Consider the following 19,518-nt stretch of genomic DNA (forward strand, 5'->3'; position numbering starts at 1 on the left):
CCTAAGACTTTCTTTTTTAAAAACAAAAAAAAAACAAAAACAAAAACCCAGAAGTAGCTGTGAGTTTAATCAATGGAAAAGGTGGGAAGGGGCTGTTCACTCAACCATTTTTCCATCTCCCCAATTGTGTCCCTGGTTTCTTTTCCACCTTGAGGGAGATATATGGGTGAATATTGCTCGAACGCATAAAATAATTTCCAGCTCAATGTCATGTCCAGCTCTAACAGAACTTATATCCTATTAAAAACAATCATGCAGATAAAGTCTCTACTGTAGAGCACTGAGCTGAACACCTTTAAGATGAGACTAGTCATTTAATGAAGAGTTACAGCTGTCCTTAGTGGTGTCATAGGCAGCATGGCAATGGGTGCATAATTGTGCAGTAACTTCTCCCCTACTCACATCCCATTCCCAATAAGAACAGGCACTTTCCCCATATAATTATAGCGGCCTCGTAAACTGAAAATTCACACAAGGTTGAAATCCCAAGATAAGAAGAGCATTGCTGGATCAGACCAAAAGCCTATCTAATCCAGTCTTTGATTCTCACAGGGGCCAGCATGTGCCCACTGGAAGCCCACAAGAACGATGGGAGCACAATGGCACTGTCCCTACTCATGTACTTCAGCAAGTGATATTCAGAAGCATACCACAATTCATAGGAAGAATTGGACACAACCATCACAATTACTAGCCACTGATAAGCCTTACCATCCATAAATAACACTAAGCATGCTAACGTGAAAGTTAACTCCATCAAAACAAGACACATTTCAAAGAGGACATAAGATGGGTATGTTGATGTGAAACATACCATTATCTGTCTTTCAGAGATCTAACTTGTGGAACAAAGTTTGTCCCCCTGCCAAAGTAGACTTTACCATCTCCATGCTCCCACCAAGTAGTTAAGGCAGAGATTTGCTGTAGGAAATTCCACATAAACACACATAGGATCATGGTTTAAGTCTAGGAATGGGGTACCTATGCCCCTCCATACATTGTTGGACTACAACTCTCATCCTCTCTTCCCACTGCTGATGTTGGTTGAGGCTGATGGAAGTTGTTGGTGTCAAACAACTGGAGGGGCACAGGTTCTCTGCCTCGGGTATAAGTGATATAAATTTGTACGTTGGAATACAAGTATATATAAAAATTGGGAAATCACTGGGAAGCTGTAGGAAGAGATGGAGTCAGAATTCCTATTAAAGAAAGCCTTGGGCTGTCCCCCAGTAGCAGGAGAGATGGGTCTTCTATAACACAAATATTCTAGCACTGTTATAGCAAATGTTACACTGTATGAGTGATAATTAAAATGGAAGCATATATATATATATACGTGTGTGTCTGTGTGTATGTCTGTGTGTTCATGAAATACATTGGCTGAACAGTGTTGTGTATGGGGCATAGCACAGCTGAGATTCAGCTTGCAGTTTGATAACTCACTAGCATGCAGATCGCAAGAAGCAGACAACCCACCACCTCAGAAGGAAATTGTCTGGTATCACTTAGACACCCAGAAGGACATGACACCAAAGCCCAATTCATTCATTAACCTTTGTGGCCCGATAGCTGCCAAAAAGTGAAAAAGTCCCACAGTATATTCCTTTAACTCCTATTTAAGGTTTGCTAAACACACCTCTGCTTTTAAACAAGCATGAATTAACATAAGCCTCCCTGGGTCTCGGTGTTGGTTCACTGGTCTAGAATTCAAGTTGTCCCAACAGGCACCCTTGGTGCTGTTTAAAATTTTGATTAGGGTGAATTATCCTGGGTGTCACACTCTCTAACAACTATATGCTCCGTGCGATGCTGGCTGCTTTTCAGCATCAGTTTTGTATCTTGCATGGCTCAAAGCTAACTGTTCAGGCTCAAGCTACTGGCAGATAAGAAGAGTAATTACATTGTGTAGTTACCTCTTTAATGTGTAGAAAATCCTTAGCATCAAAAGAGATGGCAGTGCTTGGTACAGGAACATCTTCATCCAGTGCTCCACAGTAGCTCACATTAGTCTTAACGGCAAATGCTACAGGCTTTGACTAGGAAGAGAAACACAGTTCTGTAAAACAGGGGCAGGAATGAGAAAGTGACCAGTCATGCAAAGCCGATGGAACAAGGGAAAGGGGACTCCCTGAGTACCAGGAGACTCGTGTTCTGTAAAGCAGAGGCAAAAGCTCAGATAACAAAGTTCCAAAGTGTTCTCCAACCAATGCTGGTTTGAGATATACACAGACAGCCAAAAATCCTCACACTGAGGCTGAATTTGTAGTGTGAGTATTGTACCGAATGAGACCATGTTTTACCCAAACAACGAAAAACTGAGCTTGCTTTCTGTTGCACAAGATTACTTGCATTTCAAAAAGAAACTGGCAAGCTAGCACATGGCTAGTTTAGTAGCTATTAGATAGTTTTGAAGGCTCATGCTCCTTCCACACTTTCAACTCTTCTTCTAGGTAATCCAATAATATCTGGCACCCGAATGGCCATATATTTTTCTTGGTCCAGAATTCAGTTGCTTTAATTGTATGGCATCCCAGCCTGACGGACCAAGGAACAGGAAGCTGTCTGGAATGTACAATGAGTTAATTTGCCCCCACATAAACTGAACCTATTTTATCTGGTGATTCCCCTCCTAGGTTTGCTGTATTTGCTTTCATCCCTAAACAAACTAGCTTTTAACTAGATATTAAATCACTCAGAAATTAAGTTTTCCATCTCTAGGGCTGCCAAGGCAACAGCATACTGGATCAGGATGGTGCTCTTTTTTTAGTTTAATTTCAAATACATAAAGTGGGGGGAGGCAAAGCCTATAGGTGCAAGAAGTATCTTTTGACAAACTGGTTTTCACATGCCTTAACATATTTTGGCATCTGTGATCCTCCTCAGGGGAAGAGCACAGATGTTTGAAATTTGAATTAGAAAAACAGCTTGTCAAAAACAAAAAGCTCTTCTTGCCTCCTCGCCTATTCTTCATTTTTATGCTATGCGGTGTAGCCCTCCGTCTGGTTGCAGTTAATTTAAAATAGACCCTATAGCTGCAAAACTGCAAGAAAACTGCAAAAATATATTTCAGTAATTTGCACATTAATGCAGTTCCCCCTATATTTCCAACGGGGGTAAATACCAGGAATAGGGGGCTATTACCAGTTAAACGTTCACAGTGGGCTGGTACAAAAATAGCATTTCCCACCCTGCATGACTGTGAAGAGAAGTTTGGAATCTTCCATGGCTGCTTTACAGCCCCTCCAGAAGACCTGCTAATTGAGCATTCATCCTGATCTGCATGCACAAAGCTGAAGTGGAAGTTAAATTATATCCTGTCTTTATTCAGCATTCGTCTTAATTTGGTTGCAGCAAAGTTATACTACAATAAACATTCTAGCTGCATTCACCCTGATTTGCTTGCAGGGGTGTTTATTCGTCTTTCCATTAAGTCATTCATTCACCCCACACTTTTCACTGCATCCCCCCCCCCCCAGCTTCTTCTTTTAAGCATATTTGTTGTGCTATATAGAAAGAGACCTTTAATCCCCTTTAACTGCACAAACCAGAATCAACTGCAATTAGTTTTAACTATGATCTGTTGAATCATAGTTAAGATCAACTATAGTTTAGGACTGGGATGCAATGCTAAACTAGGGTCAATCTAAAACGGACATGGGAATTTCTGATCTCGTCACAGTTGTGCCAAATAAGGGGTGAAGGAGAAAATGAGTCAGAGGCTCACTGCAGCTTGCCCTTGTAACATTAAACAATTAGCATTATGTGTTCACCCTGCCATTGGCTCCCCCACCCAGCGGGCGTCCGGCAGAGGAGGAAGCTGATCGGGCACCTGGGATGACGCACCCAGGGGCAGGGTGGACTGTCCATAGGGGTCGGGTGAGCTGCCCATGGGGGCAGGGTGAGGGCAGGGCGAGCAGCCCTTAGGGGCGGGGTGCACCACGGTGCCTCTGGAGTCTGCCTGCCTCCTCCCACTCAGCTGCCCTACAGCTGGGGGGGGGGGGGAGGCGGCAGGCAGCACAGAGCCTGTGCACGCCCAAGCCACTGCGTCTCTCCCAGGAGAGACGCATGGCTCGGGTGCACTGCAGACCCCACAGTGAGTGCCGTCCACCATTTTGTCACACACACCCCAGTGGTGACACTCAGGGCAGCCTGCTCCCACCGCACCTCCCTTCCTCCGCACCTGTTGGCATATCCTTTTTATGAGAGGGGTTGGGAAAGGGGGAAAAGAAGTTAAGGAAAGAAAGAGAAACACCTTTGCTCTTTCAAGCTGAATAGCCGCCTGCTGTTCTCTTTCCTGACGGATTGCTTCCCTGTCCTCTTCGAGAGATACATCAGAATCTGATGGTCTGCTTGTGTACGAATCTGCTGATCCCTAAAAAGAAAAGGACACTATTAACAAAAATGATGGATGGAGTTCCGAAAGATGCCAAATATGCAGGGGGGGGGGGAATCACCCAAGGTCATAGATTTATTTTTAAACACATTTGAGCTTTATGTTTTATTTACTATTTTGACCAAAACAAAAAAAAACAAAAAACTTTGCAGATTTTTATTGCAACAGAGTGGCTTTTTTACTGTTGTTTTCTTTCTCTTTTCAGGCAACAAATTCAAACACAGGAAATATATGTTTAAGAAATGGTGGGTCTTTGTTTTTGCTTTTTTGTGATTTTTCATATAAGCATCATAAATCAGGTAGCACTGCACACATCACAGCAACTTATTACAAGAGTGAAACCTTGTTAGGTAGTTTAGAATGGAAATCACCCTTCTCTTGAAAATGTCGTGTCAAATTTAATCAGAGCATAGCAGGAACCAATAAAATTCACTTCTCTGAGTAAATTGTATTATTTGTGTATTTCACATGCAGTGTAATCCAGTGCATGTTAGCTCAGTGAGGCTTATATCCTGTGAAGTGTGTTTAAGCACTGCAGTCAGACAGTAAGGGGACTCAGAAATTTCCCTTTCTTCACTTGTGGCACCAAAATGTTTAGTCAAGTTGCTAACAATTTTGCAACCCACACTAACCAAAAACAACAAAAACCCTCCACCATTTGTAACAGCAGGTCACACTAAACCATGGTTTACCCCAACAGGAAAGAATCTAGGCAACAGCTTCAGCTTGCATGATCCTCCTTCCTCCTCTAGCATAGCCACAAGAAGTTTGGAAGCTTTCACTTCTGGTTCAGACATGAAAACCATCTATCAGAATTAGTCCATTTTAAGTATGATGCAAATAGCATGACTAGAATTCTCACAACATTGTTTCCCATCAGTTCTTTAAAATGTAATTGCTGAAGCCCTAAAATATGGTGCTTCTCGAGCTTATGTCGAATGTCTTACGTTTTTATGATGTTAATGCTTTATTGCAAGTTTTTTTAAATATTTATTGTATTTGAAGGGTGAGGTATAAATACTCAGAATATTTTGATCCATAGCCACAATGGGTTCCTTTCACCTTGCTTAGTTCTTTTACTTTCAATGTATACAGCAAATTCCTTACACATATAGAATGGTAGCATTATTTCTACCTACTTATCATCATCATCATCATCATCATCATCATCATTATTATTATTATTAGTGCTGCTGCTGTACATCAAGAGTTACAATCCTGTTACCCAAAAACTGGCAATTCCAAAGAGGCATTGCATTTTTACAGCAAATTTCAAATCGAACATGACAGAAAAGAACGAAGTGGAAAATACACATTCTAAAAAAAGAAGATAATGACTCAACAGAGTTCATTTTAAAGAAGTCCATTTAAAACCACTCTTCTCACTGCTGTGATAAGCAGTGTTATATGTTTATTCCACAGCGAAGTAATCAAAATCCTTTTTTTAAAGCATGACGCTGACTAACTGGCATCCCTGAAGCTATGCAAAAGGAGAGTATATATATATATATATATATATATTTAAAATGAGTCAGCAGCAGCAAACAGAACGTCCCGCAGCCAAATCACCCCTTGAAGCCTATTCAAGCAGGGGGTGTAAAAATAACCTCCAAGTAACTTTATGGGCCCCTCTAAGTAGGAATGCAGAAATCATGGACTCTTATATGCTTGTCCCTTGCACTGGCAGCCAGGGACTGGCAGCAACTCCAGAGCATGGCATGGCCAACACTACATCACCCCACATTTTAGTTCATTTTTTCTTAACTGCCTTGTTACACTGAACTGATTGTTGTGATGGGTTAAGAATAGGACACATCAATGCCAGTTTCCAAAGCAAAACGTTTTTAGCAGGGAGTGTGGAATAGCTGTGGAGTGTGGAATAGCTGGCACTGAGTTCAGTAGCTTGTGCAGTCCCATGGACTCAGGACTGCTAGGTTGCAGAAAGTCCTCTGCTAAGAATGATCCTATATATATATATATATTTCCATACTGCCATTCATCCTAGGATCACAGGGCCATTCACAATAAATGATGCACGTTCTTGAATCAGTCAGATTTAAAAGGTACATTAGGAGGTTGTAGCACAAACAGATTTAAATAATTACTCAGATCAGAGAAGATGTTACATCAACGTTGGTTGGACGGCAAAACAGCTTCAAAGAATCCATCATGAAACCACACATAAAATAGGTTTAGTTCTGTCACCTTTACATAAACTGGGATTGCAGTTTCTATATCCTACAATGGGTATTAATTAACTCAGTGATGATAGGGTGCTTATTTTATCCTCAATTACAGCTGTTCTGAATGGCTACGGGGCTTTTTTTTTTGTATATGTTTAAGTTTTAGTGAAATTTACACAGACTCCTTTATGTGTTTCACACCTATCTGCTCATATAACAATTCATACATTTGATGAAGCTGACCCTAATCCACGCAAGATTATGCCATAATGAATTTGATAGTCTTTACAGTGTCACAGGACTCTTCGTCATTTTTGCTGTTACAGATGAACATGACAACCCCTCTGAAAATTTGCAGAATTGTTAGCTTGCTCCATAGAACAACAACAACAACAAAAAGCAAATACCTACACCTATTTTTCTCTGGAACTCGCTGTCTGTGGGCAATGATCCTGTGACCCCCCCCCCAAAAAGCCGAAATACCTCCTATTTTGCACATGCAATAGGTGCATTCACGTGTATTTTAAAGAGAACTAACAGCGCAATCATAACCATAGAACTTTATGCTTCAACACTCCATTATGTTTGAAAAAGGCTCACAACTTTAATAGCCCTGATTGTATGGACAATGTTCACAACAGCACCGATGGCTAAAAATGCTAGTGTGGATACTCTTTGGGCCTATCCAAGCATCCTTTTAAAAAAAATATTGCAAATCCATGATGGTTTGTGATCTTGATCGTATTGGCATCTCACAAGTACTCCCAGTATGAACGCCATTTGTGCTGTAACAGGTTTTAGGGTGGTCACACTGCTTCACTTTCTATCAGTGCATATCCCATAACATCCTGATGAAATCTAGTAACTTTTTACATTACATATGGTCAGGCTTATTTTTGTGCTACTCTTGCTGCGCTATAGCCCATCTGGACAGCAATAATGTGGTAGCATTGGGGAAGCATCGCAGAACAAACTGCAGCAGAATAAATCCATCACTAATGCCCGATTGTTGCAGAATACACCCACAATGCTCTGGAGGAGCATCCATCCATATAGTGAGCCATCCTCAAACCTTGTGGTTCCCCTATGGAATGTAGCCACATCAAAGCAGTTTTCAGCAAGTAGAGCTGTAAGGTCTGAACTGGGCCTCAGACACAGGAGGAGCATGTAACACAATACACATCCAGTGAGTATACACTGCTTGTTGCCATAAGGTAATGTTTGATTGAACAAGATGTCACTGTGCATACCCTCAAAATAAGCATATGGTTTTTTAAAAGCCAATTCCTTCTCTCTCTCTCTCTCTCTATTAAGTATATCATACTCATTGTCTGAAGAAGTAAGAATAATAAAAAAGCATCATGCTGTAAAATAATTAGGCTTCCAAATACAGAATAGACATTTATGTATACGTAACAGAGCTCTGGAACTGTGAATATAGGGACCGAATGGGTTCCAAAGATAACAGCTGATTAATTAATGTCCATAAAGCACTTTGAAGATGTAGAGGCCTATAAAAATGCCAGAGATTACTGCTACTATTTTATAAGCTACCTACACTCAACAGCAGCCAAATGAAAAATTATGGCCTGCGGACAATAAATCAAAGAGCATAATAAACACATACTATATATATATTGTGCAGGAACGGTGGCTTTCTTCTTGGCTACTGCTACACTATTTATATAATACTGCATTAGGAGCATATTGGAAGATTTCCCAAGTCAACCGTGGCCTCTGAATTCTACCCCCACTCTCTGCCCCATGCCTAATGCCTAATGCAGAGATTCTAAGTCACCAGAGAAAGGAACAGAGCTGTGTGCCTAGTTATAGGTCAAGTAATTGTGTCTCTCCGGTTCAGGCTTTTACTTGGAGCAAGAGAACTTACTAGACAACAGAGCAGCATTATCTTGTTCTGTATCCTTATTCTCGGAAAACTGCTAAAGGCACTTTCTTCTCTTTCCAAGAATAGGCAGGCCTCCCCAATCACAGTGTGTAATAAAGTCTGCAAGCTGCTGAAAGGTAAATCTGAGGCTTTAAAAATAATAATCAGTCCAAGTAGTGAAAGCAACTGCTTTCTGAGATAACTTGCCAGTATGAGATTTGGAATAATAATAATAATAATAATAATAATAATAATAATAATAATAACGACAATGGAAGAGTTCCACCTTTGAAAAGCCACAATACTCTGCCATGCCCACATTAACTCAAAGGTAGGATTTATACATTAAGGTCCAGCAGCTCCCTTTGTGACACATACTCTGTTTTTCTAAAGCTTTGCCACCTGACTCTCAGTAGCAAATTAATGCATATAATTATTGGGAGTCTTAAGCCTGATCAGATACAAGATGCAAAAGAATAAAAATAAAAATCTGGGACCCTTCTGGAGGCGCCCATTTCTCCCAGTCCATTGCCACTGCGAGTATTCATTTTGTCAAACAGACATTTCACACCTCTTCCCATAATATCGCCAACTCTCCAAACAGACAATCTGGCTTTCTCTTGCTGTGTTTAATCTCACCATCTGCGGAGAACACATTTGAAAGAGTGGCAACTTCTTAAACAAAACGTGCAGAAGAACACTGCGTCAACGACATGTAAGGACAAGGAAGTACCTCCATAAACTGGAGAAAAGAAAGATGCTTTTCCTACATTCCCGATGGACTAAGGGAAGAATTCAACATTGTGCTGTAACACACATTTCATCTGTTCAAGCATTTGTGCTTGCCCAGTGGAACCATCTCCCCTTTCCTCCCCCAATCCACTCCACAAAGAGCCAAGTTTCAGGTGGGGAATGGGGGAAGGATGGGGGAAGCCCCATTACGCTCATGGAAGTTCTTGCACAGGTCTCCATTAATTGGACCAGCTAGTTGAATCTGGCTCATAGTTATATTTGTATACCTGAGACAGTATAGCAGCTCCATCCTTAATACCAGCTATATCCTGTGCTAATAATGCACTTGTTTTAATTTGTTTGTTCATTGGTTTTTCTCAGAATTTCTGCTTTCGGAATTCTTACTTCCTCTCCTCCCCAAAAAGGAAACTTCAAAAAGTTAGAATGTTTCACATCTCTTCCTAATAAGTTAACTAGACAAAATCACACAACAAAATGCTACACATTGCTGTGAAAAGGCAACGTCTTCTTTTTGCAAAAATCAGCTACTTGGTGTAGTCTCAAGAAGCACAGCATTTCTGAGATGCTGTGTCAGATACTAATCAAGAATACTGTGTCAGCTACATTACAGACCCCTGGGATGGGTGGAAATCAAAGACTTCTACCTCAATCAACCTGAAATGCAATAGTTTTGATTTCCACATTTTTGTGCAACCTTGCTTATTCTTCCAAATTTAACTGGTTGGAACTCCATGAAGTATGCATTTTAGGAAGACTCAAACTTGAGGCATCAAACTAAGCAACACCCCCTCCCCATATATATTTGCAACTTGGCCTTCCCTTTTTTCATAAATGTTCATCACGAATGACCACCTAAGCGGAATGACTTGCTGCCATCGTTATGAATTTGCAAACAGTGTTAGTGACAGCAAAACAGCATCCCTTCCTTTCTTGCAATCTGGCTCAAAGGGAAAACACAAGAGCAATCAACTTATTCCAAATGCTTTCTGTGATGACAATTTAATTCCAAACTTGATGCAACTGCTGTCTCATTTACAAAATCTACCGAACAGTTTTTTGTCCAAATCCAGTTATTAGCTAGATACAGAAAATTATGATGCAAACCAAGATGGGGGTGCGGAGTAGAGGTAGGTAGGAAGGGACGAAGGAAGGAAGGTTGGTTGGTTCAGTGCAAAAAAGAAAGCAAATATAGAAATGGTTGTTGTCATCTTTACCTATAAATTCAAAACCATTTTGCGTAGACTGCTGCAGAGTAATAATCAGATATTAGAGCGGGCAAGCCTATTTCTGTGAACATAAAATTGTGCAACCTTTTGCAGAATCTCCTGTGGATTAAAATGCTTTCCATTGGGAGGGAAGCAACACTGTGGCAGCAAACTCCACTCCTGGCTTACACACATTAATTAAAACATCAGGACAGAGCATTTTCATGCATGCAGCTAAACACAATCATGCAGTTCAGAACACTGTGATGAAGGCTCTCTTCAAGGGTGCCAGCTCCTGGGGGCAGAGGCACTTCTCCTCCCCAGAAGTTTTTAAGGAGGGGGCTGAGTCCCCTTGAAATTCAGTGGTAACGTCAGCCCCTTCAAGCTGGTGCCAATGGCTTTCATCATATGTTCTAACAAAAGTGTGTAGATTGGAGGATTGGCAACAAGGTTTTACCGCCTACCCTGTCCCTCAGCTGCAAGCTTTCCTTCTTCCCCAACTTTCAATGTCCAAAAAGGGTTTGTTAGCATTTGAACCCTGATAATAAGTCTGCTTTCTTGTAGGAGAGACGCTACAGATCCAAAAGTGGAGCCTTGTTGGCATCTGTCTGTCTCGAGAGACAGTGGAGTGTGTCTCTGGGGGTGAAGTCAAACCATTATGTTAGCAGCACCAAAGCGACCTCCCCAGGGCACAAGCCTGGGCAGTGTGTACTGAGGTTCTGGGTTGCCCAAACAAGGCCCCACTCTCAACCTTGCTGATGTGGTCCAAAGGAAAGTAGAGAAATGTATCTGGCATCAGCTTGGCTGCAGGAGTTGCTGGAAGGAGGCCTCTCTGATTCAGTTGTGGAACAAAAACAAACTTCAATGGATTTTGAGGCAGAGCTGGATGCTGTTATGAAGTTTAACATTTGTATATGGACAACTAAAACGTTAGTTGAGCCTGCATTGGGCTGGCTGAATAGCACTGCAATATCTTAGGGGCAAGCGTACCTTACAACTACCTCTGCTGAGGTCTGAAGCCATCTGAGTTGACTTTGGGGCATTCAAAACTACAATAAAAAAGCAAGATAGGGGAACTGTGTCCCAATAGCAATTCCATTGGTACAATACTGGGAATGTTTTCTTGCTTAAGTGTTTTCTTTCTCTGTTGATTTGTACCATGTTTTAAAATAATTTCTATGACCTTTCCTAGCTGGGATCTTTCCTTCCCATCAAATTTTCATGTGGAAACTTTATCTAGTGAGTTCATCCTGACTGAGTTATTACCTGAATGAAGGTACATTGGGTTCCTGAAGTACGCCTCAAACAAATAGTTCTCTCAGTGCAACAAGCCCTTGTATATCTTAGTCCTTATACATATTTCTCTTCTGAAACCAAAGTTTTCTTAGTGGATTTCCTATATGATCGCCCACCTCTTACATTAGAGATCTGCTTGATGCTCACTAGCCGACCACTGGTTCTAGCCCCAGCAACAACAGGCCCAGTACCAGCACAGATGGTTCAGTGGTTACTAGTCATAAAAGACACCAAAGAGTATCCAAAATCACTTTTCTTTGGTGAGTCTAAAAGTGGTTTCATAGACATTTCTAGACGAAGCATGAAAAGAGCTCATGAGCCTACTAAAACAGCCAACAACAGCCAACATTCACATTAACACAAGAGTTTAAAAAGCCGATTTTTAGAATAGTACACAACCATAAAAAGAAATGTATCTATTATTAGCATTCGGTGTCAACTACCCGAGTGGATTTATTCCATAGGAACTTCTGACGGGTGGAAAATCATTGCTGGGGTGAGGGGGTGGGGGTGGAATCTTCCTATTGAAATGTGTTCATTCGTGATTAAAATCGGGCACTTAAATGCATTCATTTCATGTACATCTGGATAATTCCTCCAGCTGTCAGCAGACAAGATGAGAATGTTAAATTGCTATCAAGGAAAGGGGCTGAGGAAGGAAAGACTGTCTTTTAAGAATCCACGGGGACTCCATTATCACGGCCGGCCCTGCCCTTCAACAGGGCAAAACCATCTGACTTAGGCAGCATCATGTAGGAAGGAAGACCAGTGTCTGAATAAGGCTTAAGAGTGTGGGGTCCGGCTGGGTGGTGAGACATTTGGAATTAAAATGTATTGGACTGACACTTATCATCTACAGCCATACAAGCTGTATTCACAGATGCTGACCAGCCTTGGCTAAACGGTAAAGGTAAAGGGACCCCTGACTGTTAGGTCCAGTCACGGCCGACTCTGGGGCTGCGGCGCTCATCTTGCTTTATTGGCCGAGAGAGACGGCGTGCAGCTTCTGGGTCATGTGGCCAGCATGACTAAGCCGCTTCTGGCGAACCAGAGCAGCGCACAGAAAAGCCGTTTACCTTCCCGCCGGAGCGGTACCTATTTATCTACTTGCACTTTGACGTGCTTTCGAACTGCTAGGTGGGCAGGAGCAGGGACCGAGCAACGGGAGCTCAACCCGTCGCGGGGATTCGAATCGCTGACCTTCTGGTCGGCAAGTCCTAGGCTCTGTGCTAGTCAGCCCAATATTTGGAGTTGCCAGGCTCCCCAACTCTCCCCAGCAGTCATATATGACACGTGCAGAAGCTAAGCTGGGCAATGCTCAGGAGATACCAGCTATCCTGCTCTTATCCTTCCCATCTTTCAGTCCTCTGGAAACAAAGTTACTCCCTCACCTCATGCTGTGTTGAGACACACTTAGGTGCCTCTTGTCACCTCTGAGTGCCTGCCCCTCTAAGGGGAACAACCATGGGACTCAGGAAGGAAACTGCCATTCTCTCACCCCATGGCTTGGAGGCATTCAGCATCTCTCTTGGTACTTTCCGGTCCACAGCCTTTACATCACTGTTAAGAGGCCATCGAAAAACATGAAGGTAATATTCAGCATTACCTTTTTATTCCAGTTATAGCCGTTTCTGCAGTTCCTTCGCTTCACGCTGGAAAATATCACCAAACACAGTCAAGCTGTGCTGTTCAAGTACATACACACACTGCTATCCTTTTTATCTCTCAGTCTTTTCACCGTCACATGGTTATGATTACACAGACCATGTTACAGCCGTTTCAGATAACGGCATTCTCTTCTGGGCCAGCACTGCTTCAAAGCACTTATTCTTTCACCTTTGCTGTTTCAGCCATCTGAACTTTTATTTCTATGAGCAACATGAAAGAACTTCAAAAATAGCAACTTCGATAAGGCAGTACCTAAGATGACCTGTGCTAAATGTGCTGGAAAATTTCCCCTCTCTATCCTGTCTCCTATAGGTACCAATGCAAGCTTTCATCAAAAATGATGCCTTCTATAATGCTAAAGGTAAAAGTAAAGGGACCCCTGAGCGTTAGGTCCAGTCGTGGCCGACTCTGGGGTTACGGTTGCTTTATTGGCCGAGGGAGCCGGCGTACAGCTTCTGGGTCATGTGGCCAGCATGACTAAGCCGCTTCTGAAACACTGTTTACCTTCCCGCCGGAGTGGTACCTATTTATCTACTTGCACTTTGACGTGCTTTCAAACTGCTAGCTTGGTAGGAGCAGGGACCAAGCAACGGAAACTCACCCCACTGCGAGGATTCAAACCGCCGGCCTTCTGATCGGCAAGCCCTAGGCTCAGTGGTTTAGACCACAGTGCCACCTGCGTCAATATCACTAATGCTACAATATCACTAAATAGTACAGTAAATACTCTTGACACTGGCGACGTCGCAGCAGAGGTGTGGCGCACAAATGTAAGGTTTTATTTCAGAGAGCAGTCGTGCTCCAAAAGGTCATTGAGATTCTTATCAATCAAACAGCACCACTGCTCAGCCAAATAAGCTGACTAAACTGCTAGGATTCCTGTAACTTTCAGGAAATAGACTGTTCCAGAAAGCTGCCTATTGCTCAGTCCCATGGAATGTTCCCTTCCACTTCTTATCTACAAGTGGGGTAATATCCTTTCAGAGGTGCCCTAACGGTGGAAAATCAAGGTATACATAATATGTTTAATCTTCATAAAGTAGCTTTCAGTCTGTGAAATGTATTTTTAATAATTGCATATCCTCACCACCACCCCACAAAAAAAAACCTTCCACATCCTTCTCGAAAATCCATAAGGGGCATCAAATGTTTCCAAAAATTTTACATCCCTAGTGTCTTCAGAACATTAAAAAACACATTGCAACAAGGACAACCCTTTGACCCTTCCAGGTAAGTGTGCATAGAGCAGAAGTCTCTGACTACAAACCTATGTACACTTACCTGGAAGGAAGTTCCACAGAGCACAAAAGAACTTACGGTACTTACTTTTAAAAAAAATTAAATCTCAGGCTTTGGACTATTGCCTGACTATATGCATTTGCTTTTGAGACTAAATTATTTTTGTTCAGTGACGCCTGTAATTCAAAGTTCAGGGCTGTTGTTTTGCAACAAGAGACTATGCACAGGTTTTTGCTCTGGCTCAGATACAGTAAGCAGTTTGTTCAGTTCCAGTGTCCATTGCTGCGGAATGCACAAATAGCGGGGAACATAATGTTGACTTCTGGATTTCAAGTTGAGTTTCTCTGTTACAAGAAATGTCTTTAAAATTGACTGCATTTAATAGGGAAATCGCGGAGAAACAATAAACATGGGGCCATCTTTATAGAGCCACTCTTCAGACAGAATGGCACTTTAACGAGTCGCTAAATTTCTGGAAAAAAGATATATACATAATTAAACAGATATATTTAGAAAGAACTTTGCATTTTCCCCATTAAAAGAAACTACTTTCCAGGCCATTTTCTGTCAAAATTAAAACAGACGGAGCACTAACAATTTGGAGCCAAATGCTGCGAAAACCTAAAAGCCTAAAGCCATTTCTTATTGCCTTTCAGTCAAAGTCAAAGGCCTTTTGCATTTATTATGGGATCAGTCTCTTGCCAGTCACAGCCTCTTTGCAGGTATGCTTAGCCTCCAAGGCGCCAAGTATAAAGTGATTTGTGCCTGTTATGCTAATTGCCTACAATTGACCAATGAATGGGTTTGATTCTTGCCAGTAGGCAGCTAAAGGAAAGCAAGTGCAGAGCGGCTTAGGGGGGAACAGCCAGCTGTCTCGCCTCTTGCTTTGGCAGGCAATTGGATCCTCTGATATGGCTGATTGTATGCACCAGACGTTGCCAACCTTTATTTGTCCATGGCCACATTTGCAAACCAGAGAGAGCGTTGTGGGCAACCAGGCACACATCAAAAACATGCGTACATGCATGGGGGGAACTCACAGCTGGGGATGGAATAGTCAACTCTTACCACCCCAGTGGGACCCCCATAATCACTTCTCCCCTGTTGCTACAAGACATCGCATACCCTATAGGCTACACTAGATGGCACCTGGCATCTTCTAAACCTTTTTTGGGGGGGTGAGGGGGCGGCATGCAAGCACCAGGGAAGTGGGCACATATCTGCCCACAAGTGCCATGCGGTGACCTAAGTTGTGAACAAACTCTGCTGGGAAAATTATTCTACTAATTTATTTCATATAGCACCATAGGAGCCAACTCCTAAGGGCTGAGGTCCCTTCAGTTCCCGCCCCCCTCAATAAAATATTTGGCTGCCACTGCTGGCTGTCCTGCTGATGGCGGCTGGATGCACCCTCCATCCCCATCCCATCCCACTCAAACCAAGCGGTGGAGGTGACTCCACTTTCTAACCTTCCCCCTTCTCAAATGCCTGATCTCCACCCACCCCACCCACCAGATCTACGTGACTGCTCCTTCCCTCATCCCAACACCTGATCTCAATTTTCAGACATTGTGATATAACGGAATATCATGATGTCTAGCTGCTGATATATCACAATGTTGAAAACCAGATATCGCTCAGCCCTAGTCTGGTTTTTTTTTAGTATACCTAAAATCCTTTACTTATTAGGGGCTACCCCACATTTTGTTCAAAAAAATTTTCAAAACTAGGGGGTCCATGGCTAACTGGGAACCACTGGTCTAGATTATCCGTGTCATCCAAGAATGCCTGCAGATGCCCGGCCAAACTTAGGACAGAAGTGATGTTACTGGGAGGAGGTGAGGAGTCCAGCCACCACCAGTCTGAAGTTGTCTACAAATTACTTTCAGGAGCAACAACAGCCACTTCTGTCTTAGTTCTAAGACAGCACAATCCTGCAGGCATAGCATTCAGATAATGGAAAGACTTACTGAAGCTGCGGCGAGAGGGGATGGGGGCAAATACAATGGTACCTTGGTTTACAAACTTAATCCGTTACGGAAGTCCATTCTGAAACCAAAACCATTCTTAAACTGAGGCGCATTCACTAACGAGGCCTCCCACCGCTGGTGTCCTTCCACCATTCGGATTCCGTTCTTAGACTGAGGTAAAGTTCTCAAACCGGGACACTATTTCTGGTTTTGCAGAGTTTGTAACCCAAATTGTTCTTAAACCGGACTGTTCTTAAACCGAGGTACCACTGTACACTCCAAATGCCAGGAGCTAGTATTTTCAGTTACTGATACACACAATGCTCTAGAGACATAAAAAAAATTGCAGCCAGTTAAAGAAAGAATAGGGCAAAACAAAGCTGCTTCGGAACGCAACAACCCAGCAGGATTCACATGCGCACACACTAATGATTTTAATACTTACGATTAGTGTGTACATTTGTGAATGTTTTCTCCCTTCCAGAAATGTCACAGCAGACCCCTCAAAGCCAGACTGGCTTCTCTACCAAGTTTGGTTCTCAGACTGAACAACCTAAATATTCTGTCACACACGGACATGTCCTGTGCACAAAGCCAGCTGCATAACCGTTTTGTATTGCACTGCGATTTCAAAATTAAATGCTTGCTAATTAGTTCCTTTCTATACATTTGGTAATCTTATTAAGGCAGTTCATTAGGTGTCTCAGCAATTTGAAAATTACTAGGTGACAGAGCATGTTTTCCTTTTGTGAATACTAATTATTAGAAAATAGGGCAGTTATTCAAGGATTTCTTTTCATCGTCCCATCCCATCCCCCCTGGCTTTAGTTGTAGCTGCATCTTCTTGTTTGAAGAGCTGTTCATTTAGACACTCTTTCTTAACATCTTCAAAAATAAATTGCTAAAAATATCATGAAAAAAATCACAACTGCTACCTGTTATAATACTGGCTTTAATTATTACACTATCCTTTCTGGTGGGTTTTATTAAGCAGGTGAGGGAATATAATTAACTATATTTTATCCCCCTACAGACCCATGTGTGTGGGTTAACAGACAAAAGGATCAGCTTACCGCATATGTTTAAAAGTGTGGGGTTCAGCAGAGTTCAAATCCCATCTTATGCAGTATAATTGAAAATATAGGAATTAGCCATTAGGCTGATGTCACCTTTTGTTATTTCATTCTCCCCCCCCAAAAAAAAAAACCCCAACAACAAAAAACTACCAAAGCTACAAACTGAAAAGTAAACCTCAGACCCAGGGGTCTAATCCAGTCTTCCTGGGCTCTTCCTCCATCCCTCAGGACTTTGCACAGGCCATGTCCTCTTAGGCCACACCCCTCACTGGTCTTGTCTGCCTGGTTGGGGTGTGGCATGTGTTTGGCCATGCCCACTTATGCACCACTGAAATGTGCCTCCCCTGGAAACCTGCCCAAGATGAAATATGACCCACAGTCTAGAAAGTTCCCGCACTTTGATTTATATGGAAATACCAGGATCATGTAACCTTATGCATGCACACCTGAGCTATGCCCCTCTTCGATATAAAAGCACATTTGCCATCTCTCTTTAAAAGAAAAAGAAAAGAAAAAATAGGTGTGAAACAAAACTATTGTGTTCAGTCCCAGCCAAAATGCTAGGAAGAAAGGCATGGTCCTCATATAATGCAAGATTCCTGGAAGAGCTCAGGCAGCAAAGCAAGACCATCATTTAGGTTAACAGGTGCTGATTTTATTAGCTAATGAATTACAATCTATCATCATGAAAATCTGATGCAAGCAGTATCCCCGGGGAGTTGGAAAAGAAAGTTAACACCACGCTTTAAAGAAGCAAAGCAACTTAAAAGTACTGTATCAGGCAGTTCTTTGGCATTCACAGGTTGGCTCTGGAACCCCCAATCACATTGCTTAGAAGTGGATTCCAACAGATTTCAAATGAAATTTACTTACAAGTGAGCTACCTTCAACCTGCCTTGGTTCTCCGTATTTGCACAATATAAATTAAGGCAGATGTACTTTCTATAGATAGACAAGGCTGTTGTGATGCTGGGTATCTGAGGGCTGTCTATAGCTTTCAGCTCAAAAACTGACTGAAAAAAAGTACTTCAGCTAGGACCTATAGCATGGGTAGGCAAACTAAGGCCGGGGGCTGGATCTGGCCCAATCATCTTCTAAATCCGACCCGCAGACGGTCCGGGAATCAGCATGTTTTTACATGAGTAGATCCCAATACACCTGGGGATCTATTTACAGCACAAGGACCCAAGCTTCTACCTCATGGTATTATGATAGAGAATTTTAAAGCTTCCAGGCAACTTAGTGGGATTTCCAGACAGATCAGAGTCCTGATAAGTAGCCCTTGAATGTGAGGCTGCAGCACAGCAAAGCTAACACTGTTATGTACAAGTACTTTTTTCCACTACAGCTGCATCCCATTGGCTGTTCTAGAATAATCAATAGATACACACACAGAGTGAGGGAAGCTAATTGATCTAAACCTTAATTGAAAAGCTAAACTAAATTAACAGCCAAGTAAGTTTGCTACAGAAGACACCACTCAGACTTCTGAGTTTCCTGGCAAAGTACAGCCCTTGCATTAGGTTTTAACATTTATATCCTGCCTGTTTTACTCTGGGCATACACAGGAAGCCCATGCAAGGAATCAAGTAGGATCCTCATTTAATCAAAGTAGTGTGAGAGGTTAATAAGTTTGGCAACAGAATACTGCATAGGCATATGGAGACCAAGAGGCCAGATATCATTTGTAGCAGACTAAAGCTGCATTCACATGGCAGTTTACTCCACCTTCCTAATGTTTCCATACCTGTTAATTTCTTCATTTTATCTGATCTTTCACATGACGGGAAAGCATGTAAGTTGTATGCATATGAGAGTATGCTAATCACTCAGGAGATTATTTCTTTCAC

General features: G+C 42.2%; 1 protein-coding gene and 1 long non-coding RNA gene across 5 annotated transcripts in view; one reads left to right on the forward strand and one right to left on the reverse strand.

The window, feature by feature from the left end:
• Positions 1–19,518, forward strand: part of LOC310833604 — a 221,273-nt gene that overhangs the window by 63,189 nt on the left and 138,566 nt on the right. The gene's annotated exons all lie outside the window — the stretch shown is intronic.
• The window catches only part of CACNB4 (calcium voltage-gated channel auxiliary subunit beta 4), a 133,467-nt gene that overhangs the window by 34,981 nt on the left and 78,968 nt on the right, over positions 1–19,518 (reverse strand). For all 4 annotated transcript variants that reach the window (XR_014557656.1, XR_014557657.1, XM_083710319.1 and 1 more), the window contains 2 exons: positions 4,253–4,372; positions 1,914–2,036 (listed from right to left, as the gene is read on the reverse strand). Coding sequence is in view for 2 of the 4 variants with exons in the window: in XM_083710319.1 (XP_083566445.1) it covers positions 1,914–2,036; positions 4,253–4,372 (243 nt within the window). In the remaining 2 variants the exon portion in view is untranslated. The remainder of the gene's footprint in view (positions 1–1,913; positions 2,037–4,252; positions 4,373–19,518) is intronic.

Source organism: Podarcis gaigeae (genome assembly GCF_964106915.1).
Source record: "Podarcis gaigeae genome assembly, chromosome: 1".
In the NCBI taxonomy this organism is placed as follows: domain Eukaryota; kingdom Metazoa; phylum Chordata; class Lepidosauria; order Squamata; family Lacertidae; genus Podarcis; species Podarcis gaigeae.